The sequence below is a fragment of the Panthera pardus genome, unplaced genomic scaffold (genome assembly GCF_024362965.1).
Source record: "Panthera pardus isolate Hobbes unplaced genomic scaffold, ASM2436296v1 HiC_scaffold_13, whole genome shotgun sequence".
NCBI lineage: Eukaryota > Metazoa > Chordata > Mammalia > Carnivora > Felidae > Panthera > Panthera pardus.
Genome location: NW_026526688.1, coordinates 149,376,414 through 149,401,363, shown reverse-complemented (window position 1 = coordinate 149,401,363; position 24,950 = coordinate 149,376,414). Strand labels below are relative to the sequence as shown.

General features: G+C 37.2%; 1 protein-coding gene across 3 annotated transcripts in view; it reads right to left on the bottom strand.

Moving 5' to 3' along the window:
* Positions 1–1,300: 1,300 nt before the first annotated feature.
* The window catches only part of LOC109278256 (transmembrane protease serine 11F), an 88,648-nt gene continuing 64,998 nt past the window's right edge, over positions 1,301–24,950 (bottom strand). For 2 of the 3 annotated variants that reach the window (XM_019468447.2, XM_053901504.1), the window contains 7 exons: positions 20,153–20,220; positions 18,435–18,598; positions 16,193–16,231; positions 11,201–11,402; positions 9,028–9,287; positions 6,744–6,886; positions 1,301–2,878 (listed from right to left, as the gene is read on the bottom strand). In XM_019468447.2, the coding sequence (XP_019323992.1) occupies positions 2,720–2,878; positions 6,744–6,886; positions 9,028–9,287; positions 11,201–11,402; positions 16,193–16,231; positions 18,435–18,598; positions 20,153–20,220 (1,035 nt within the window). In that variant the 3' untranslated portion in view covers positions 1,301–2,719. Of the gene's footprint in view, positions 2,879–5,478; positions 6,442–6,743; positions 6,887–9,027; positions 9,288–11,200; positions 11,403–16,192; positions 16,232–18,434; positions 18,599–20,152; positions 20,221–24,950 lie in introns of those variants that run through there. The other variant, XM_019468454.2, reaches the window with a different exon arrangement.

The window sequence follows — 24,950 nt, the reverse complement described above, 5'->3', positions numbered from 1 at the left end:
ACACAGGAGGCAAAACCCAGGTTTGTTTGTTATTTGTTTTTTTTTTTTAACCACAATATTTTTGCAAAATTCACAAGGCAATACTATTTATCAGTAAAAATGTGAACACTATTTTAAAAAATACAACCTTTTTTTAAAATCTTAATGTATTTGCAACATCATCTGTACTGATATCAGTTTACAATAACACACTTCACATTTGTTTAGCAGGCTTTAAACATTCTTTGACTTTTCAATTTATTATTCAACAGGAAAGCCTCACAACAATCCCATGAGGTAGATAGTTAATGTCCCATTTGGTAGATGGAAAACATGAGGTAAAATACATTGCATGACTCCTATAACACCACTCAACAGATCAGGTATCAAACTAAAAATAGAACATATGAATCCTGTTTTAAAAATCCACTTTTCCATTTCTCGGATTTACTTATGGCCTTTTGTATTTATTGCTCTCATTTGTGTTAAAATGTCACTGAATTGAATTTGAACTGAGCATTGAATCATTTAAATCAGTGTGCAGTTTCACAGGCACTTCTATGCGAAAAAGGTATCAGTCTTCTGAAATGTAAATATAGTTACACAAAAGCATATATTCATTGTTAGAGAACTTACACAGTAGAAATTTATTGATTTTGTAGACAGATTTGTTTTCCTCTTTCTACAAAAGACTATGTTTAGCTTTAATATAAAAAGGTCTATTATGAATCAAATACATCTTAAATATGCTAAATACTCTCTAGGAAGCTTTTGTTTCTCTGCATAGAAGGAAGTATAAACATTCAAGTTTTTACTCTGCTTCTTCTATTGATATTTAGTTATTAGCAGTCATCACCTCAGAAATTTGGTGACATTTTCCTTTTAAAGGGGAGTGTGAGTGGATGACCCTTTTGTGTTTATAGTATCTCAATATTAAGATGTAAATGATAACTAGGTAAGTTTTTAAGTTATATTTATCTTGTCTACATATGTTACAGATAAACATACATACATGTAAATTAACAAAACCTTGTCATTAAAGAAATAGAAAGGCTAGATTTTTCTCTGATAGATCAGAACAAGAAATCAAGCACTTTGGTCATACATGTGAACCCTGAAGATGAATACCGCTGCATCTCTGTAGTCACAACCCTGGTGACTGATGACCACACACCCTACAACTATGTCTATAACCAGACACAGTCCTAAACATATTGAGATATCAAAACATGATTTTGAAAATCCAGCAGATCACTTAGGGTTTTTTTTACAGTGTAATTTAAGCATTCTTAAATCAATTACATGATTTTAAAGAAGGGACTGCTTTTAAAAAATATACTGTTTTATTGAGTCCAAAGCACATTAATAATAATTGACAGTAGCTAGTTCATATTGAGAGACTACTGTGTGCAGACACTGTTCCAAGTGCTTTACTTTTACTAATGCATTTAATCCTCATAACAACCATATGAGGTAGGTATTATTTTTATTCTAATTGTAGAGATAAAAGTGCTAATGCACAGAGATGTCAAGAAACCTGCATCAGGATGCACAGTTCATACGTGGCAAAGCCAACGTTTAGCCTGGGCAGTCTGCTTCCAAAGCCTGTGCTCTCTAACATTAGACTCTGAGCTGTATTTAAGTCCCAAAGCCATTCACTCATTTGACAAAGTTAATTTATCTTAAAACTCATGGAGGCTTTCCTTTCTTCCACATACAGGAAATATCCACATAGTGCTTAATATATGTGAGGCACTGTCCGAAGTGCTTATGCAAATCAATTCTCCCAACCTGATAGATATCTGACCTGGCAGAGAGCTGAAGACTTTACAATTCTATGCTTACAAAGACACCAGTTACTGTATGCTGCTGTACATATTTCTAAATAAATAATTGGATGGCTCATTCCACCAAAAATCTAAGGTGTGTTTTTCTTGCTTTTAATCATTTGAAAGCAACTCAACTAGCCTAGGTCCCATCAGTTCTTTTTATCCTCCTTGTACACATGGAAAAATGCTCCCAAGATTCTTCTTTTTCTTCTTTCTGGCCTGACTTCAATTGATATATGGATGGCAAGATGCTGTTAAAGAATAAATCAGAAACACTCCTTCACAATACAGCTTTTATCCTGAAGCTAGTCTTTGTGTATGTAAGTGTTAACAGCAAGTTCAGGTACACCCAAACATCTTCTAAATCACAAGTCTTATTAATGACAATGCTTTGTATTATTATTTAGAAACACAGGTTAGAGTTCAAGTTATATTGTAATTCCATGCTTCTCCATTCTAGCCAGTGAACGTCCAGCCATCAGTCTTTGAATGTTGAAGCTCTGAATTCTCAGGGAAGACAGCTGTTTGATACAAGAGTCACAGGTGCTCCAGGATATACTCTGAGTAAGTTTTTGGCAGCCCTGGCAGCTCGTCGTATCCTGTGAAAAATGATGTTCCTTGTCTTCCACTGGGGGAAACCATTATAAATAGTCCTCTTATTATAAGTACCACAGTTTCCCTTGTGAGGAGTTGGTGCTATTGCCATTTTCTCTGTCTTCCTTCCACAGGGTAGAGAAAGAGTTCGGTCACTTGTGTGCAAAGACCACTTCATGATATTACATAGGTCTGAGTCAGAGGATTTCTTGACATCCAGAAAAAGCACTGATCCAAACCGCATGAATATAAATAATATACAATATGCAGGAATTTCAGCTTCATATGCCATGCATATAATTCATAGACAATTCACTCTAGATACCAGTCTTTGAGGCAATCCATCCTCGATACTGAGTCACTCTTGTATAGACCCCAGGTTTCTTGGGAAGAGCACATGATTGTCCCCAACTTACTATACCAACTAAGTACCAGATGTCATGATTATCATAAACCAGAGGACCACCAGAATCGCCCTTGAGAAAAAACAAAAATATATTTAGAATTATAAACTCTTACTCAGGAGGTAGGTCACTGCAATCATCTCCCTTCCACAGACAAAAAGGAAATTGGCACGCAGAACATGCAGCCAGACTAGAGATAGATTATATAATGTTTCTCTGAATTGAGTTAAAATTTTATTCTAAACTTTAAAGTGCAATGGTTACATTATTTCTGGTTCAGCATCCTTGTTTTTTTTTTTTTAAGTCCTAGTTTTTTTTTTAAGTTTATTTATTTTGAGAGAAAGAGAGGGAGAAAGAGAAAGAGAGAGAGCATTAGCACAAGTTGGGGAGGGGCAGAGAGAGAGAGAGACAATCCCAAGCAGGCTCCACACCGTCAGCATGGAGTCTGATGCAGGGCTCAAATTCAGGAACCATGAGATCATGACCTGAGCTGAAATCAAGAGTTGTACGCTTAACCAACTAAGCCACCCAGGTGCCCCCTTGCTAGTTTCATTAGACGCTTTTTGCATGGGTTAGTAAGTATATATACAAAATATTAAATATGAAGTTAGTATATATGGGAATAGGTGGAAAGTTTTGATAATCTCCGAATATTCTTAGCTAGACTCAATGTTATAGACTGATTCTTGGTCTCCTTGGCTTTCATGCACCTAATTATAATTATGCTTGCTTGATGAATTTTATATAAACACTCCTAAATCTGTTTTGGAATAAGGACAGTTAAGTACATAAATAGATATACATGTAGAGGTAAAAAGTGTGGTCTTGGTATTTGAACCGCTTATGTTTTAGGATTAGCTCTATCAATTACTGTCTATGTGACTTAGGGTAAAATATGTAAGCTCTCTGTGCCTGTTCTACCTCATTCATTTATTCTTTTGTGAAGTACTTAATAAGTTCCAGCTATGTGTCCCAGTCTCAGGCCTGGAACCTGCTTCAGATTCTGTGTCTCTCTTGCTCTCTGCCCCTCCCCACTCATGTTCTGTCTCTGTCTCTCAAATTAAATTAAACAAGCCCACAAATAAATGCAAGGTGACTACTATGGTAAATACTATGGAAACATACATAGGGGAATAGGACTGGTCAGGGAGGTCAGGAAAGTTTTCCTTGATGAGATGTAATTGAGCTGATATCTAAAGAATTTAATCTTTATGAAAAGGGAGGTGGCTATATAACATGTTCTAGGCAAAGGGAACAGTACTGCAAATGCTCTGTGACATGAAGAAACCTGGCATATGCAAAAGCCTGGGGCAGCGTGGATAAAAAGGAGTACTGAAGAGAAGATAACAAGGGGGCAAGTGACTGTGATGAGTCTGTAAAGGTCAAGAAAACTAGTCCTGGAGAAACCCTGAGGGTCTTGCTTAGAAGTTATATTTTCTATCTTAAGACTGAAGGTAAACCACTGGAGTGTTTTAAGAAGGAGGCTTACAAAATCAGATTAACATCTTGTAAATCATCCTGGCTTTCATTTGACTAATGGACTACAGGAGCATAAGTGTGAATATAAGGAAATGAGCTAGATGAATAATTCCTTTAGATCAGGGAGTGTGAGGAAAAAGTAGGGAAAAGGAGGTAAAATCCATGGGATTAAATAATCTGTTGGGTATGGGGGAGGGAAAGAAAGCTAGAATGTCTTCTAGTTTTCTGCTTTAACAGAGTGAAAAGGGATGCCATTCACAGAGACAAAATAAAGGAAGAGGGTCAGGTGGGGAGGGAAAAAGAACAGAATCAGGTGCAACATTTTGAATTTGAGATATCTTTGAAATATCCAAGGGGAGTTGTCAAGTAGGAGTTGAATATATAAATCTGGAGATAAAAGGGGAGGTTGGGGCTAAACGTATAAATTCATGAATCATCTGTCAAAGGATGGCATTTGAAGCTAAAGAGGAAAAGCAAATCCTCTAGGGAGAAAGTATAGAGTAAAAAGAGGAGCAGACATAGAATAGATCAAAATTTAATGGCTGAGATTAAGAGAGTGAACCTGAAAAGGAAACAGAGAAGAAGTAGACAGAGGTGTAAGTTGAAAATCATTATAAGCCAAGGAAGACAAGAAAGAGGGAGTGGTAGGCATTATTAAATGGTGCTAAGAGGGGAAAAAAAGGAATAGGACAAAAATACATTTACTGGAGGGCATTGGTGGGTTAGTGAAAACCTCAGGAAGAGCTATTTTGAAGTGAAAGCGCAGAAATCATATTGAAATGGTTTGAAGAGTTAGTGAGAGGTGAGAAAATTGAGACAATGGATATAGACATTTTCCCAAATATTTCACGGTAAACAGATAAGATGCAGTGCTAGCTGGAGGCATTATAAGTCAAGAAAAAGTTAGAGGTTTTTTCCCCCTAACTTGAGAGATATGAGTAGAGAAGGAGCTAGGTATAAGAGAAATGTTAACTATGTTAACTATGGGTTCAGATGAAGTCAGGTCTGCATTCATGGTGTTGGAAGATGAGGCAATGCTCCACTTAACGATTTCTACTTTTCTTTGAAAACTGGGAAGCAAAATTATCAGTTGAAAATAAAGAGGTTGAAAAAAACCAGAAGTTAAGGAAAGTGGAAAATGTTGAGTAAGTTCAGAGAAAGGTAGATTTGGAAAAAAAAAAAAAAGAAAGAAAAATAGTAGGATTGTCACTTTTGTTATCTGAAACCTAAAGTGGAACCAATGTGTTGTGTTGTATTTTTTCCAGGAGCATTTGATATCCTTGGTGCAGGCAGAGAGAGAGAGTAGATTGTGAAGTTCTGCCAGTTTTGGGACTTTGTCAGACAGAAACACTGAAAAGACAGATCAACAAGAGAACTTAGGATATTAGCAAAAGTGTTCAGAAAATGATTAATAGTGAAATCTAAATTGGACAAGTGGACAATGGAAGAAAGGATTAATGGAATGTGATAAAGCAGAGAAGCGATGGTCTATAGGTCTTTATGAAGTTGAAGAAAAGTGGTATTTTATTTGGCCAACAAATATCTGTGCCAGGCACTGATTTAGGTGTTGTTAATACAATAGTGAATTAAATAGACCCCCCCAAATCTGTGCCTTCTTGAAGTTTATATTCTAGTTTAGTGGGAGAGACAGACAATAAACCATCTAAATAAATTGTCTGTTGGATGGCAATAGAAGGTAAAGGTAAAGATAAAACAAAGAAGGGACATAATGTACATTTGTGTAGGCTGTGTAAGTTGGGAAGTGAGGATGGGTAGACAGGGGTATAATATAAAGGGTATGGCCAAGGAAGCAGGAATAGCTTGACATGCAGGCAGGAAGTTAAATAGGAAGATTGGGGAATCAGTGTTCTTGGAGATGAAAGGCTCAAAATGTGGCCCTAGAAATGTGGCTCAGAAGTGGAGATCAATGGGAGTAGGAGGTCTAGGAACTAAGAATCCAGCATTTAAATGAGCCAGTGTTAATAATGCAGGCTTGGGATGGACAGGAAACCTGTTTCAAGTGTTAACATCATTAATAGTGGGAGGGACACAGAGACTTGGAGGCCAGGAGATGAAGTAAGATACATGAGATATGATGCCAGAGCTGAATAAGGTGATCTTCAGAGGAGAGGTTTCTCTGTCTTTTGTTTCGAATTCTGTTTAAGAAAATAACAATAGAACAGAAGAGTAATTGTTTGAACCAAAAATAGGGAGCAATAGACTTTAATCTCCCAATTTGTAAAAATCGTACCTCTTTGATTTCACTATTTTAAATGAAATAAGCACTTGGCTTGACATACAGTAAATACTTAATACAAGAACTTTTTAAATTATGATTATTAAAGAAGATGAATTCTTGGTGAAATAGATGACTTTTTTTCTGCTAGGGGAAATGTATGCCAAATTTATAAATAGCTAATGGGAATTTTCAAAGTTTTGAACTTGACTTTGGACTTACCTTACACGCATCTACTTTTCCTTCCATGAATCCAGCACATAACATTCCTGAAGTTATCAGGCCATCATACACATCCTTTCTGTTACACACATCCGTGCTTATGGTTTCCACCCTGGCTTGCCGAAGTTTGTTTTGCGTGGGTCCTATTATATAAACACACACATACAAACACACACACACAAGCAAAAAATATGTTCTTTGAATATAACTGTATCTAAGACATGGAATAAGTATGTGTTGTATATTTCTAGGAACAAAAGCACAAAATCAAAAGATTATTTTATTAACATTAATTATAATTATTGCCTTATTTATGTTCTGTATCATAAATGTCTAAATTCAAGGAACCATGCATATGCATACCCCAATATTATATCATATCTGTGAATCTTCAAGCCATTAGAAATCCTTAAAACTGGGGCGCCTGGGTGGCTCAGTCGGTTGAGCGTCCGGCTTCAGTTCAGGTCATGATCTCGTGGTCTGTGAGTTTGAGCCCTCATCGGGCTCTGTGCTGACAGCTCAGAGCCAGGAGCCTGCTTCGGATTCTGTGTCCCTCCATCTCTCTCTGCCCCTCCCCCACTCATACTCTGTCTGTCTCTGTCTCAGAAATAAATAAACATAAAAAAAAGGAGAAATCCTTACAACTACATGTAATAGTGTGTGTGTTTGTGTGTGTGTGTGTCTACACTTTTTTTTTTTCATGAGGAGAGGGTTCATCACACTGATCTTGACTAACCAGTAGCCTTTTATGTATAAGGAAATCAAGGCTCAGGGAAGTACACTGATTTTCTGAAAGATATTCAAGTAAAAACCAGTACATGAGCTGCACAGAGCTATGTTCCCTACTCTGTGCTGTAGCGAATTATTTAGAGGTGACTTGAAGCATGGGAAAAAGAACCGATGCCCACAATATGCCATAAATGTGATGCCAGTACAAAGCAAGACTGGATTTTAGAAGAAGGTAAATAGCATATGGTTCCAGATTGAAGCTGCTGGTGAATAGTCTTACACTAGTGATAAGAGAAGAGAACACAAAAAGAGACTTATAACAACATCTCACAAAGTCACGCTAGAGATGCATGGAGCATTTGGGAAATTTCACATATAATAGAGTTCTGTCAAGAAAAAAAAATCCAGATTTAAATACTTATTAGCAAGGGTGCCTGGGTGGCTTAGTCGGTTGAGTGTCCGACTTCGGCTCAGGTCATGATTTCACAGTTCATGTGTTCGAACCCTGCATCGGGCTCTGTGCTGACAGCTCAGAGCCTGGAGCCTGCTTCAGATTCTGTCTCCCTCTTTCTCTGCCCCTTCCTGCTCATGCTCTGTCTCTCTCTCTCAAAATAAATAAACATTATAAAAAATGTAAATGTATATTAACATTTGTCTCTTAATTTTTTCAGGATATCTTTGACAGAACCTTAAACATTTATTTCCCATTTTATTTTATCTGTTTTTTTTTAAGTTTATTTTGAGAGAGAGAGTATGTGAGTAGTGAAAGAGAGAGGGAGAGAGAATCCTGAGCAGGCTCCATGTTGTCGGCACAGAGCTCAACACAGGGCTCAAACCCAGTAACCAGGACATCATGACCTGAGCTAAAATCAGGAGTTGGACACTCAACTGACTGAGCCACCCAGGCACCCCTTTTTTCCCATTTTAAAATATTCAATTAATCTCTCTATTTAGAGTGAAATGAACTGGTACCTAGAAATATTAAATTCTGGTCTTCAATTTATAAAATTTTAGAACTGATGTCTTTGAACCAACCAGGAGGTGACACAGGTGAAAAGAAATGTATGTTAAATTAAATAATCAAAATGAAAATTCTCAAAACATTCACAAAACACTTTTATGTTTATGGTCATCATAAATCCCCATTAAATGAGGAAGAAAGAAAGAAAGAAAGAAAAGAGAAAGAAAAAGTTATCAGTAAGACTGTGATCTGAAGTATATGCTAACTAGGAGCTTCTACATTGGGAAATATACAATTCAGAATCATTTACTCCCTTATAGTCCCATAGTATTTTGTCCCTTCTTGTAGCACCTAAAGTAGTCTGATATGCTGTTCTCAGTTAGCCTCACCCCTTTTTCATCATTGCTCCAATTAATTGTGAATTCAAGGAATGGGACCTGATTCCTTTTTAACCTACAAATTCCTGTTCTGCTCTGGGCTGTACACATTGGAACCATCGTTATTTTTATGAAAAGTCTAAAGAGAGATTCTCTAGGACAGCTTGTTAGAGCTCAAGACAATTGTGTACTAAGTATATTAGGTTGAACCACTCACCATCATCTACAATGGATCCAAAACCTGTGACAAATACACTTGTTTTAGGTGGCAACTTTATAGATGAATCTGGGAGGCAAACTCTCTGGACTATATTTGAAAACTCAACTCGGTTGGTAAGCTGAGCCAAGGCAATGTCATTTTCATTTGTTTCCCTATGGTAATTTTCATGAAGGATAATTTTCCCCAGGCTTCGTTGCACTGCAGGTGGTGTAATAGTTGTACCAAAAGTAGCAATCCATTGACTTGGGTCTTTATTTCTGCAAAAAAAATCACAGGGTAAGATTTGTGATGCTTACCTGTGTCATCTAAAAAAGATTGAGACTGTATTTCTCGCAACTATTGGGATTATGCTCCTGAAAAATCTCTCTGGTGAGAGAATTTGCAGTTGTTGGCCTTAAGGCAGAGAGTTTAAAATATTAATGAGACAAATGCGAGTACAAAAGCTCTTAAAGATATTTTGGAATTTCCATGCTTTGTTTAGATTAATAGTAGTAATGGGTATTTTATAATTAATTGTCAATCTTCTAATTCCTTGTTCATTAAAAACTCTTCAGATTCTCTTTCTTCTATAATTTCAATGAAATGTGTAGAAATTCATTTTGTTTTGGGTAATATGGATAGTAGGAGGCATTTTCCCTGCGTATCAGATACTTCATCCATTCTAACTTTATGACTCACTTGTTGGCTCTTGTTTCTGGGTCTTACCATGATCTTTGGGACAAAGTATAATCTGGCCTGCTTCACAAACCCTCATGTGTATACAGGTTTGTTTTTTTGCCCTCTGCCCATACACAACCCCAATATTCAAGGGCTAAGCAGATTTAACTCCATGTCAGGCCATTAGAGGTTCTTTCCTACTCCCCAATCCCTTTGATCTGGCTTTCTCAGTCCCTCTTAGTATTTTTCAGGCTCTCCCTTCACACAGAAGTTTTTCTCTCTCACGAGGTTGTATTACAAGGAAATTCTGTCTAGTCCTATTATCTCTTTACCTCCCTATTTGTCCTCAAAGTCCAGTTCCCTCTTTTTCTAATTATTCCTGTGAGGAATGACTAGAAATACTGTATATATAAACTTGAAATTCTCTATGTAAAGGAAACTTATGTAGAAGGAAATCACACAGAGGAGAACTCATAAAGGGGATTTCCTCATTCATACAGGATTACAATGCTGGTGAATCATAAACTTCTTAGTGAAAAACCAGAAAGATCAGTGATTTTCAAAGTACTCTGCACTGCTTCAGGATGAGCAGGACTGGTGGGTGTGGGAGTAGGGAGGGGGAGGAAAGGGACATGGTGGGGAGCTGGAGATAGGGAAGGCTGTTTTACTTATTTATACTTTAAAGGAATGTTTTATTTGATGCAGAAATCTTAGGGCTGAAGATTTCTTTTGAAAACTAGAATTCTGGTAGATAAGAAGACATATGTGATTTCAGTCCTTAAGGAACTCATAAACCAATTGAGTAGATCAAATAGAGATACCCTATCCCGGGAGGCCTGAGTGGCTCAGTTGGTTAAGTTACTGATTCTTGATTGCAGCTCAGATCATCATCCCACGGTTTGTGAGTTCGAACCCCACATTGGGCTCCATGCTGCCAGCACAGAGCCTGCTTGGGATTCTCTCTCTCTTTCTCTCTCTGTCCCTTTCCCACCTGATATCTCTATCTCCTTCTCTCAAAATAAATTAATGAACATTAAAAAAATAAATTATAGAAATACCCTATCACTCCGTGCATTATGTGCCAGAAAGGAGACCTCATTTAAAAGGCCCAGCTCAATCCATGCTTTATGGATAAGGACACTGAAAATCAGAAGTTAAATGGCTTGCCCAGGTATGTGATAGATCCAGCTGGTTAGTGTCAGAGAGAGATGGCCTGGGGCTCCTGACATGCTGTCAAGAACATTTTCATGATGTCAAGGACATCCACACTGGTTCACAAAGGTTGGGATAGTTTTTCATGAACACCAAGGTACAAAGATTTGTCTTAAACACAATTTTTAAGATTACACTATTTCTGTAGAAAAAATACACTTATAAAATTTTAAAAGCTATTTGGATAATTGTAATATTGTCTTCAAAGTACACTGTATTTTTTCTTCACAACAATATAAGGCATTGTGCAATTACATGAAATTGCACTGGGGTAAGACTCCCAGCAGCCTCAAGAACTTACTTGCGGAAGCAGTGAGCTGCTGTGAGCAGCCACGTGTTACTGATGAGGGTGGCTCCGCACTGATGGCCGGAACCTATGAGCTGGAGGCTGGCCTGCCACGGCCACTCGCCTTCCATGGCTGTTTCCCTCCCTTGGACAATCCTCTCAGTAGAGGAGGATGCTGGTAAAGGCATGTTTGAAGATGTCATCCTTATTCCGCAGCCTGTCACAGAAATGTATGTTAGCTTGTTTTCATGAAAAGGGAGAGAAAAGAAGCATATCCTGATTTGCATAGGGTGCAGATGCTTTGGTAGTCCATTGTGCCTGCTCTTCTTTTTTTTTTTTTTTAATTTAAATCCAAGTTAGTTAGTTAACATATGGTATAATAATGATTTCAGAAACAGAATTTAGTGATTCATCACTTACATATAACAGCCAGTGCTCATCCCAACAAGTGCCCTACTTAATAATGCCCTTTGCCCATATAGCCCATCCCCCCACCCAACACCCCTTCAGTAACCCTCAGTTCGTTCTCTGTATTTAAGAGTCTCTTATGGTTTGTGTCTATATTAGTTTTACTTCCCTTCTCTTATCTTCATCTGTTTTGTATCTTAAATTCCACATATGAGTGAAGTCACATGGTATTTCTTTCTCTGACTGACTTATTTCACTTAGCGTAATACACTCTAGTTCCATCCACGTTGTTGCAAATGGCAAGATTTCATTCTTTTTGATCACCAAGTAATATTCCATATTCCGTATTCCATATTCCATATTCCATATACTACATCTTCTTTATCCATTCATCAGTTGATGGACATTTGGGCTCTTTCCATACTTTGGTTGGCTATTGTCAATAGTGCTGCTATAAACATTGGGTGCATGTGCCTGCTGTTCTTTAATCCTTTCCCAGTACTCAGTGTCTGAGGTTAATCTATAGGGGTCTTCCTGATCCTGTTGAGGTTCAGAAGAAATATTTACTAACATGTCAAGGCATCCAGTCTAGGAATTAACTTCTGTCTCTCTATATTAAGCATATATGGATGGATACATAGAGAGGTAGATAAAAATTTTATTGAGCATCAAAAAAAAAAAAAAAAAAGAGGTTAGAGTGGGAGAGAGCCAAAGCATAAGAGACTCTTAAAAACAGAACAAACTGAGGGCTGATGGGGGGTGGGAGGGAGGGGAGGGTGGGTGATGGGTATTGAAGAGGGCATCTTTTGGGTTGAGCACTGGGTGTTATATAGAAACCAATTTGACAATAAATTTCATATATTTAAAAAAGATAAAAAATAAAAAGGATTTTACACCATGAAAAAAATATATATATATAGATCCTCTGCTAAGTGTTTTAGATTTATTTATAGCAAGCCACTTTTCAGATGAGGAAACTGAGCCTTGGAAACTGATCATAAAGTGCTAGAGGTCATCCAGCTGGTAAGTGAACGAGTTGGACGTAAAATTAGGAGGATCTACATCAAAACTTGTGTTCTTGCTCCTGAGAGATAGCCTAGTACCAAATGCAGGTCATGATTCTCCCTTGACATGAATTTATACACAGTCTTTGCAAGTCCTGAATTTAAACAGTCTTAAACAATAATGACCTTTTTTGGTTTTCTAAAATTTGAAAGACTAGTTTTAAAAAAAATACAGGAATGCCTAGGTGGCTCAGTCGGTTGAGCATCCAACTTTGGCTCAGGTCATGATCTCACGGTTTGTGAGTTTGAGCCCCATGCTGAGCTCTGTGCTGATAGCTCAGAGCCTGGAGCCTGCTTCTGACTCTGTGTCTCCCTCTCTCTCTCTGCCCCTCCCTCACTTGTGCCGTCTCACTCTCTCTCTGTCTCTCAAAAATAAATAAACATTTAAAAAAAAATTTAAATCAGATTCCCTGACAAGAAATCCTCAATTTGTTAGAGTTCAAATCAACCTTAAATAAGACTAGAAAGCATATTGATATATTTTATTAATGTGTCATTCTTTTTTAATTTTAATAAGCTTTCACCCAAGTTGGGGCACAAACTCATGGCTCCAAGAGTCACATGCTTTACCAGCTGAGGCAGCCAGGTACCACTATTAATGAATGTACTTTTCAATTATTTATATTTTTATTAAAAATACTAGGTTATTTTCATAAAGGAATATTTTTTCAGAAACAGGTTAAAAATAGACGCCTGTAATCATGTTTATAGATTCATCATAATTCCCTCTGAGTTAAATAGCTCCAGTTTAAGGTGACCATGAAATCAAACAGATGGGATTTCTAGGCTAATATATTGGTAGTACCTAATAGATACTTCCTCTCCCAAATTCCTCTTAAAATATGCATGAAAGTAATGCTAATATAAATACTATCTACTAGTTGTGAGCCAGGCCTTTTATGTACTGTTACATATATTTTCTCTAATTTTCTCAATTCCTATGCTAGGTGTCATCCTCATATTGCAGATGAAAAATCTGAGTCTGGTATTTTTTCAAAGGCAACAGAGCAAAATCACCACAACATAAGGAAAAATAAGAAAAAAAATATATAAATTCTGGTAGAAACTCCAATAGCCAGTGGGGTTTGAGAGCAACTTCTTGGACTATATAAGCTCTAGCTTGTGAACCAGAACTGTGTGGAGAATCCTGGTAAGATGGCAAAGCCATTGTCTTACTGCTATGGGGATTCCCCAGTCCAGGAAATTAAGCTACACTGCACTTGTTCCCAGCCAAGCAGATACTATAGGTTAAGCCATCCCACTATGACTCATAAACTCTTTTCTTCCTATGTATGTATGTATGCAGAAGCCACATTTCTGGCACACCATCCTATAGAGAGATATAGGAAAGATGAGAAATTCTATGAAAATGTAGTTAACTTCATGCAGTGGTCTGAATGTGAACCTGTCAAATTTATGTCAAAATCCTAACTCTTACAGGTGATGGTATTACTAGGTAGGGCCTTTGGAAGGTGCTAAGTCAGGAAGGCAGAGCCCTCATGAATGGGATTAGTGCTTTGGAAGAGTTTCCAGAGAGATCTCTAGCCCCTCTGCTCATGGCATGATGATTCTTTAAATCTGTGAGTTGGAAGAGGGTCCCCACTGGACCACGCTGGTACCCTGGTCTCACACTTCTAGCCTCCAGAATTGTGAGCAACAAATTTCTGCTGTTTATAAACTACCCAGTCTATGATATTTAGTTACAGCACGAAGAACAGGCTGAGATGCCTCATAAAAAGTATTTAAGCAGTGAAAGGAAGAGCTCTGGCATCAGTGAATGCTACATTTGGTGGTGCAAAGGGGGAGACTGATGTAGTTTTCATAAACTCTGCTTGTAAGATCAAACCTTAAGCCTGCATCTTACTGTATAGTATGGTTAGGGACCCCCAAATCAGATGATATAAAAACTCAGAAGACAGACATATTTCTGAAAGTTATCTTCCACAAAAAATTTTAGGAAACATGTGTGTTACCAGCCAAGTTGTGCAAGTAAACATGATATTAATGTAACAAAAGCAGCCAAACATAAGAGGGAAAATATGCTGCGAGAAGAGTACACATAACAAAAGAGCTGTCGGTAATCAAATAAAATTCTAGATATCACAGGCATATCATAGCAGATATGAAATCCACATGGAAGAGGAAAAGTAATACCAGACAACTGAGATAAGTGGTTTGGGGGAGTACAGAATTGATAAGATCTTTCAGAATGTGGAGGAAAGTGACCTGAACTGGAACTAGAACTAATGATGGATATGGGGAGCAGAAAATGGAATTCAAATAAATCATTGGTGTTCCTGAGGGAGAAGAAAAAGAAAAATTGGAATGGAAATCAATCATCAAATGTACAATGGAACGTTTTTCCAGAATAAGACAAAAAAAAACTGTACAGATTGAAAACATTCATAATGTCCTAGTCAAAATTCAGTGCAAAATATAATTGTCCAGATTTCTTGACAAAAAATTTAGGATAAAGATTTCCTACATTCATCCAAGAACAAAAAAATTAACCTATGTAAAAATAAAAAATGCAGCAGCCTTAGACTTTTCCTCTACAACAAAACACTAGAAGAAAACGGAATAATGTGTATAGAATTTATAGGGGAAAGTGTATGACCCAAGAATCCTATAAGAAATTGAGATAAAGGAAATCGAGAGAAGGCAGAAAATGTACACAGCAGATATTTTAACAAAAATGAAAGAAAACAGAAATTTAACAGGAAAAATCCTAACTAGTTACTACTTTAAAACATTCTCTTTAATTTGAGAGAATATTAAAATAGAAATATTTAAAGAGAATATTAAAATACAATGTTAGGTGACATCTGGGTGGCTCAGTTGGTTACGTGTCCAACTAGGTCTCAGCTCAGGTCCTGATCTCACAGTTTGTGGGTTAGATGCCCATGTGGGGCTCTGCACTGATGGCGTGGATTCCACTTGGGATTCTCTTTCCTCTTTCTCTCTCCGCCCCTCCCCTGCTTGCATGCACACTTTCTCTCAAAATAAATAAATACACCTTAAAATGTTCAAAATACAATGTTAGAAATATAGTCACAAAAAGCATAATATCAAGAAGCTATGAATTTTCTTTTACTACATTCTGCAAGTCATAAAACTTAAAATTGTATTTGGTGTAAATTCATAAATTTAAATGTTTTAAATATTAAAATTAACCAGCAATAGGGGTGCTTGGGCTGCTCAGTCAGTTAAACCTCCAACTTCAGCTCAGGTCATGATCTTGCAGTCCATGAGTTTAAGCCCCACATCAGGCTCTGTGCTGACAGCTCAGTGTCTAGAGCCTGCTTTGGATTCTGTGTCTCCCTCTCTCTCTGTCCCTCCCACACTCACGCTCTTTCTCTTTCTCTCTCAAAAATAAATAAGCATTAAAAAATAATAACCATTAATAAAACACTAGGTGGTTTACAAAAACGTAAGATGAGCAAAAAAGACTTGATGAATTCTTCTTCTAACTTTTCTGTGACTTTGATTCATTATCTTTGTTATGAAATAGACAGTGGTGGGTTTTGGAACTTACGGCTGTTGAGAAGATTCCTCATCTTTTTGCTGTCGATAGCTGCAATAAACAAAAATTGAATTAGTTGGTCAAAGAATATGTTCCTGTTTATATGTGATTTTGTTCAAATTATCACTAGAAGAAATGCTTATTATCCATCTTTCAAGAGGGCATGAGATTTTTCAGTCAAGTAATATATACAATAACTCAGATTTGATTTGGTCTAAAATGTATAATTTTACATAGAAATGAAAAGAGAGCGTTTTGTTATTTTCTGATTTTTGCTATGAAATCTGCAAAGGACATTGGGAAAGAATGGTAAGAATAAATATCCCTGATTGCCTTCTTTGGGAGCCCGAGCATAACTGGAAGAGGCAACCTCTGATTCCCATGCAGCTGGTGCTCTCTGTATTAGGTGCACCAGACCATGCGTGTCAGGCACATGCCTGGTGGCCAGTGCAAAGGGGCAGTTCCAGGGAGCCAAGGGCATCACAGACTCTTCACAGCCCCATTTCCGGCCCTGGTCTATAAACAATAGGAATTCAGTTAATACAAGTTGATGGTCTTCTCTCACTGGGGATTCTTCCTCCTGGTGAATATTGTAGAAGGTTGCTGCTCAGGCAGCAGGAACTAGAGGCATGAAGAAGCTCTGATATACAGCCTGTCCAGGGACACTCTCCCCATACCACTTTATGCCTCCCTTCTGTGACATCTTTTTCCCTTCACACTTTTCTTCACGTTCTTTTGAGTTCAATTTCATTGCATTTTTTTTTTTTGGTTTGATGTTTGTTTTGTTTTGTTTATTTGTCAGAGAAAATTGAGAGGTATATAACGATTTCCTCAGGAACACTGACTTCTCCACAAGAAGGGATATGAACCCCAAACTGTACTAGAGGTTTCCTGGGCATTTCATTTCTCTTTATGTAACGGGAGATATATATGTGGCAGAAGAAAATGTTTGTAGCAGAATTTTGGTTATGGAGTATGGTTATAGAATATAATTATTTGATATTAAAACAATAACCCGTAGGGTAAAAAGTCAGTGTGCATGACCAAGAAGTCTGAAAAATTATTTTTAAAAATATTGGAAAAATTATTTTTTAATTGTAAAAAAAATCCCTTTGACATGTCTTTTATGATGGATATTTTATTTTAGCATATATGATCATGCATTAGGAGAAATTATATTATCAGGAATTGAAATTTAATTTGAGATTGCCCTTTATGGAATGCTGAAAAATATCATCTTTTACTTTGGCATATAATTGATTAACACTTAAGGTAGATAGTACACTCTTCATTATTTCTAATTCATGAAAGTTGTCATTACTGTGTGTGAGGATTCTATCTCAAAATGGATTTTAAGGGGGTTTCCTGATTTCTAAAAACAGAGAAATTAACTTTAAATAATCTTTTTCTTAAATTCATGGATACTTTGACGGGAACAGACTTTCTGGTCCAAAGGGCAAATCAGGAATCTCTGCCCTTGGTGTACTTAATCAGAACAATGAACAGAACCAGAGCACCTACCGCACGTGAGACATCTGCTAGTGTTTTTGGGGAGGGGGTAAGGAACTAAAAAGCCACAGTACTCGACCATGAAACTTATCATTGGAACCCCATGGTTATGCATCTCAGTTTAGATTCCAACTAGCTAAAGGTAGTTTTAATTTCTTAACATCTTTATTTTTGTCTACTTTTGGGGGGAAACAAAATAACTTTTTTGATTTTATTTTGTGAGGAATAAAGGAGGAAATAAACAAAACATTGTTTTAAGTTGGAAATGATCCAGAGAACTTCTTCATAGATCATGGCAATGGTTCTTCCTACAGTGGTAAACCTTTCTAAAGATGTTGGTTTTCTTGATACTATAGGCGCTCATCCCCAGAACTGACCTGTAAAGATCTCTGGGAGTCAGAACACCTGTGCTTTAATTTTGGCCCCCAAGGCTTGCTAATACCCTGTCTTATATCTTCCTTGAGGCTCAGATTCCTTACAGTGGTGAAAATAATACTTTCCCTCTCATGCTTTTGCAAAGGTCCAACATGATACATGGGAAAAAATTTAGAAACCTTAGCAAAACCCCTAATCAAATATGAAAATAAATTCCAAAATTAAAATTTGCCTTATAGTGAATTTATATTTTAGATTTACATTGCTATATCCGTGGTGAAGTCTTAAAATGGGAGAAGACATTGATCTAAATTCTTATGAAAAATAAAGAGGATTGCCAAGGAACCACAAAGATGATAAAAGGACTTACATGTGAGCGTGAATGATGATTTGTTTATAGTCAGAGGCAACTGTTTTGTCTTCAGACTTTGATATAAAATCCTCTCAATTTTTTTCTTGATTTGCTCAGCACTATCAGTAGATGGGTATCGAAACATAAGCACCATAAGGATGTTCATACCTTGTTCATCTGGACTAAAGAGCAAAAAAGCAGATAAATAGAGATAATAACAACAAAGCCACCTCTCTAATTATTAACTATTTTTACCTATTAAGATTCCCACTAAATTTTTAAAAATGGATGAAATATGTGTATATCAGATTTCTAAATTATTTCCAGAAACGCTGAGTAGGATACAGAGCTGAAAAAAACTGTTCTCTCTCCTTAATTAGGTCACAGTCTGCAGGCGGTAGTGAAAGGAAGACATGTTCATGAAATCATGCTTTATATGCACTTAAACAATTTGCTTTTGAAGACATTATAAGCCACGGTAACCAACACCATTTTTCAGTAGTGGTGTGGCAGAGACAATGCTTTGTGCCCACGAAACCCAGTTACCTTTGCCTCCTGACCACAGGGCTAAATTTCATTCCCTAGCCTCCTTTGCAGTTTATTGTAACTCTAGTGAATTCTGTGGGCAGAAATGATGTATCCCACTTCCAGCCTGGCCCCTGAAAACTTCCCATACCACCCTCCCTGCTTTCACTCTTCCTGGATTTGCCAACCAGATACCAAAGATCTAGTGGGCAATTCCATTCTGCAGTCCCTCCCAGTACCCATGTCCCCTGTGGCCACTTCTGACTCTTTGGACTATGTCATGGAAATGAAGTAAACCTTTATTGTGTTAAGTTATTTATGTTTTGGAATTTGATAGTTTACGTATGTTTGGTAAGTGGATAATTAGAGAAAGCACTTATTAAAATAAATGTTTTGATAAGAGGTTCAAAGATATGCATTTATACCATGTATAGGTCTAGAAAGCCTCTAGTTACCTCTTGAGAATGAATTTCACCTTGAAACATATAAAGAATCAAAGTAGGAAGGAAGGAGAGAGAAAGTAAAGTAAGAAAGGAAAAAAAGTGGAAGAGAGGAGAAGAAAAGGCAGGTTCTTCTTAACCACAGGTATTTTTATCGTCAAGAAATGAAGCAGACTACTAAGTATTACATATATTTATATTTGTATATTGATTGATAGCCACCGAAAAATTTTAAAATTTTTCACCAAAATGGGTAGAAAACAAGATACATTATTTCAGTAAATGCTAAGCCTTTTGGACATCATATAAAAAGTATATACTAATTATTAGATGGATTCTAATAATTTATTTGAGACTCATAACATATGTATGTTTAATTTATGCATACTGCCTCTCATCCAAAAATAAAAATGAAAAGCTATTAGAGATAATAATAAAAATGCAATGGCATTAAAGAAAAATCTTACTGCAGAGAGAGTCATAGTCTGATTATTGGATAGGCCTACAAAGAGGATAACCAAAAAGAGCTCATCTAAATTCTACTTAGCCCAGTACCAGTGCCATTCTTCCCCTTCCAGCATCTAATGACTGGCATTGCCTCCAGACATATTCCTGTCATGACTGGGAAATGTCTGTGCACCATAAGCTGACTACTCAGGTTTATGAAATCTTTGTGTTCCTGTAAAGATTTTCCCAAGGGAGCTGGGCAGTCATGTTGATCAAGTACTTCTTAAGGATACTGGCTTGAAGTTGCAAACTAAGTATACATACCTCAGTCTGATAACATGAGATTTGATAAACCGACCTCCTCCAGAAGAACGTCGAAATATCCTAGACATCTGATTAGAATAATTAAACAAGAGAAGTATTAGTCATAAGAAAAATGTTACTCCTTTGTCTTTCCTAGAGAGTTGAGGCAAAAATAAGAATTTTGTTTTTTTCCCAGACAGGAACTGGTTTATCACAGTGGTAAGACTAAAAGAGGTTCTAATTTTTGGAGAACTGAATAACTTTAACAAAACTGTATACTTTTGTGTCAGCTTCTGTAAAACAGGATAACAACAATATCTACCTCAGAGTTGTTTTGAAGATTAAATGAAATAATGTTTCACACATTTCACACCTTGCCCGTCATATAGCATACTATTGATAATGTTCATTTGATCATTGTCAAATGAATTTAAGTATCCGTGCTATTTTTAAAGGAAGCATCCTCACTTTTAAGAAAGCCCATCCTAAGTTTGTGGTATTTCCAAATATGGCATCCAGTCCATTGTTTGTTTCAACTCTTTGCTTTCTCTTAAAATTTTTTTTAATGTTTATTTTTTGAGAGAGAGAGAGAGAGAGAGAGAGAGAGAGAGAGACAGAGCCTGAGCTTGGGAGGGGCAGAGAGAGAGGGAGACACAGAATCCAAAGCAGAATCTAGATTCCAAGCTGTTATGACAGTACAGGGATCGACGCGGGGCTCTAACCCATGGACCATGAGATCATGACCTGAGCCGAAGTTGGATGCCCAACCGACTGAGCCACCCAGGCACCCCTCAACTCTTGCTTTCTTAAATAATTATCCCATTACTAGAGCATTTGACATAATAAGTAAGGACGTGTCATTTGACTCTGACACCCTCACTTGTTAGTCATCTTTCCATGGCAGGCAGGCTTCCAGCTGGTACCAGGTTCGGAAATAAGTTTCACCACACTCCATACCATCAGCATTTTATTACTCAGCTTCTCCAGCCTGAGCCATTGAAGGATTTGGATGTTCAGTGAGCTGATTTCCTGGGCCCTAATTCCCAAAAGACTGTTGAGGCACTGCCTCACAGTAAAAAGCACTGGACTGAGTGTCAGAAATCAGAAATTCCAGGTCCACATAAGTTTACAGAAGGCCCACCACCATGGTAAATCTTTCCCCTCAAATACTACATCCACTGGGAAGAGGGGATATTGCCTCCCTCTCCACAAGATTTCTCCCTCTCCTCGATGCCTTTAAACTAATAACAATGCTCAATAGATTTTACCTACTCAATATTGAATCTCTCTCCTTTCCTCCAACTCCACAGCTGTAGTCTAAAATCAGCTCCTTTGAAACTTGTGCCTGGGTCTCTGCAGCATCCCCTCACTGGCACGTTTATGTGGTTCTACTCTGTCTTTTCTCCCCTCAGTTGTTCCCCCACAATAGTACCAACTGGAGTGATATTCCCAAAGTGCAAATTTGAGGATGTGATCCTCCCACTTCAAGCCCTCTGTCTCCCTCAGCATGAGCTCTGCAATCTTATCCCTTCACTGGCCCTTGAGCCATCCCTACCTTCAAAGCCTATTTTTTCATCTACTGAGTTACTTGCTCTGTCCTAATCCCACTAGACTGATTCACACCTCTATGGCTTTGCACATTTCACTTCCCTCTTTCTACAATGCACTTTTTCCCTCTGCAATTCCTTTAATTACAGTTCTGATACTATTCAGACTCTCCAGTGACAAATAAGTTATCTTTGACTTGCCCTCCTCAAAGTTCAATACCCCTTTATTTGGGCCACCCCAGCAACTTGCACATGAGGCTGTTATAGCAATTATCACACCCGTTTACAATTGTGGCTTTCTCACTGTAGACTGTGAGCTATATGATGGTAGGGAGTGTGTCTGATTCATCTTTGTATTTCCAGTGTTTGGAACACTGCCTGGCCCACAGTAAACACTCAATGCATGTTTGATGAATTATGGTGAAAATCCATGAATGAATAAATGAATTAAAAATGAGCAATATGGTAAAGGGAAGAAGAGAATAGCACATTGTTTTGTTTTATCTGCAAATCTTATTGCAAAGTAGAAGTAGAAATCCTTTGAGGCACCTGGGTGGCTCAGTTGGTTAAGTGTCCGACTTTGGCTCAGGTCATGATCTTGTGCCCCGTGAGTTGGAACCCCATGTTGGGCTCTGTGCTGACAGCTCAGAGCCTGGAGCCTGCTTTGGAGTCTGTGTCTCTAGCTCTCTGCTCCTCCACCACTCAACTCTGTCTATCGCTCTCAAGAATAAATGAACATTAAAAAAATTAAAAATTTTTCCAAAAAGTAGAAATCTATGGGAATATAAAGCAAGGTGGGAGGCAGAAGACTCTAGTGGTGACCCCCCTTTTGTATTGTCATTCCAAGGGTTTGGATCAGTTTTGAGTTATGTCACTTACGATTTCACTAAGCTTCTCTGAATTCATTTTATTTTCCTGTATCAAGTATCCTGGAGAAAAATATGATTTTAAGGTCTGCAACAATTTACATAAATGTCCCCTGAAATTTTGAACTGTACACATAATGGCAGTAGGGGAAAGGATCAGGATTCTGTCATATCAGACAGATATAAGAAAGTACTAAGAATCTGTTCAAACTAGAATGTTATTGTTAACAAGCCTATCATCTCCTGAGGAGTTGACCTCTGTTTAAAAATGGATACAGTACAGGATTGATGTGACCACAAATAATAGTTTACATGTACTAAAGTCCATACTACACAGTATACATTGACCCAATTCCTTTGTTTAAACCTCACACCATCTTAGGAGTAAAGTATTTTTAAAATTCTCATCACCCTCATTTTGAAGATAAAAAAAAAACTGGATGAGGACACTTAAATACACTGGTCTGAGGTGGCATAGGAAATGCTGATTCTGGCATTTGAACTCAGGGAATCTGGCCCTAGATCTGGTGTTCTCAAGTATATTAAGTAACACTGACAACTCTGAGCGATTTATATAGCTGATGACAGATGTTCAGGTTGGTGGAGGTAGAGAGGTCCTGGGGCAAGCAACTTTTAAAGAAGACCTCAAATACATCTTTTATGTCCTGAATCTAAACCTTATAAAAGATCATCTCTTGGGAGGTTGCTTTTTTTTTTCTGCTTCTGAAAAACTGTTCCTTTTCAGACACCTAATCATTATTGTAAGCAAATTCTAGAGAAAATTAACAACTTATGTTTATATTTTTCTGAGAACTCAGTAATACTACATTTAGTCCAAATTCCAAAAACAAATTGTATCCTTCCCTTTTCATGTCCAAATCAAAGAATAGTTGTTGTTGTTGTCGTTGTTTTTTAGAGATTGTTCTATTTAAAACAAGATAGAGTTTAAGCTAAAATGGGGGGAAAGTTCACCTTAAAATCAGATCCCACTTGTAGTCCTTGGCTTGAACTCCAGCATCAAAAAACAAAATGACGTGTTTGAAACAATACGTGTGACTCTGACTAATAGGACATCCAGTTACTATCTTTCACAAGCTTGAGCTTGCACCTTCCCTCTGGCTGGGAACTGCATTCAGATTAAGTCCTCATAAAGATCAGTAGTTACTGGATGCCACCTAGGGAATCCCTTTCCAGGTCCACCCATGAAAATAAGCCAGGCAAGTTTAAATATTTTCTGCTACTGTCAGGGAAATATATAAGAACAGAGGGTGAATACACCAATAAAACAAATCCTTTGTCCCTTTCCTCTCCAAGAAAACTTCCTCTTAGCTTAAAAGAATTTTTCCTTCCTCTGAACTCCTAGAATACCTTTCATTCACATCATATATATTTGACAATTACATTCTGTACTGTGGAAGCTTTCATATTACCAAATCATCTTCTTGTCTAATTTTTCAGTTTGTATTCTTTTACACGCACAGAATTTTATACATAAACTATATTATAAACTACAATAAGCAAGAGACTGTGCTATTCAAATCTTGGCATTCTTCATAGTCTTACACAAAATAGGTACACAATAACATTTTCATTAACTGATTCTCCAGCTGTGGTTAATCATAAACAACAGTGTGAAGAAAAAAAAAAATGCTGGCTTTTGCATATCTTCATGTCTTTTTCACTATATTCTGTCCCCTTCCTTTTTTTTCTCATTTACTTATTCATTCAACACAATGGATCAAGAGTTTTCTATGTGTAAGGCACTGTGACAACACTGGATAAAAATTAGTAAATGAGGTACCTGGGTAGTTCAGTTGGCTGGGGTTCAACTCTTGATTTTGGCTCAGGTCATGATCTCACAGTTCATGAGTTCAAGCCTCACATCAGGCTCTGTGCTGACAATGCGGAGCCTGCTTGAGATTGTTTCTCTCCCTCTCTCTCTGCACCTCCCCCTTGTGCTCGCTCTCTCTCTCTCTCTCTCTCACAATAAATAAACATTAAAAATTAGTAAATAAAAAGTTGTGGTCCCTGAACTCATAGAATAGAGGGACAGCAATAAGCAAAAATAAATTAATTACAAGAGGCAACTCATATAGTTAAGTAAGATAGTTTTATGGTTGGAGGGTCTATAATATGTAAGGGTTTTCCAAGGAGGGATATTTAAGTGAAATCTAAAAAATCAGAAAGAGTAAGCAAGAGCAAGATCATGGGACAATCTTCCAGGTAGAAGAAATTGAATGTGCAGATTATCCCCCACCCCTCAAAAAAAAAAAGTCAATATGATAGAGAACAGTGAGAAAGGAGGAGTGTAGAAATTGGAGGAATAGTCAGAGGCAGAGCATTAAGCTCCTTAGACAACTTTGTAAAAAGTTTGGATTTTATTATAAGTACATAAAATGACTTATT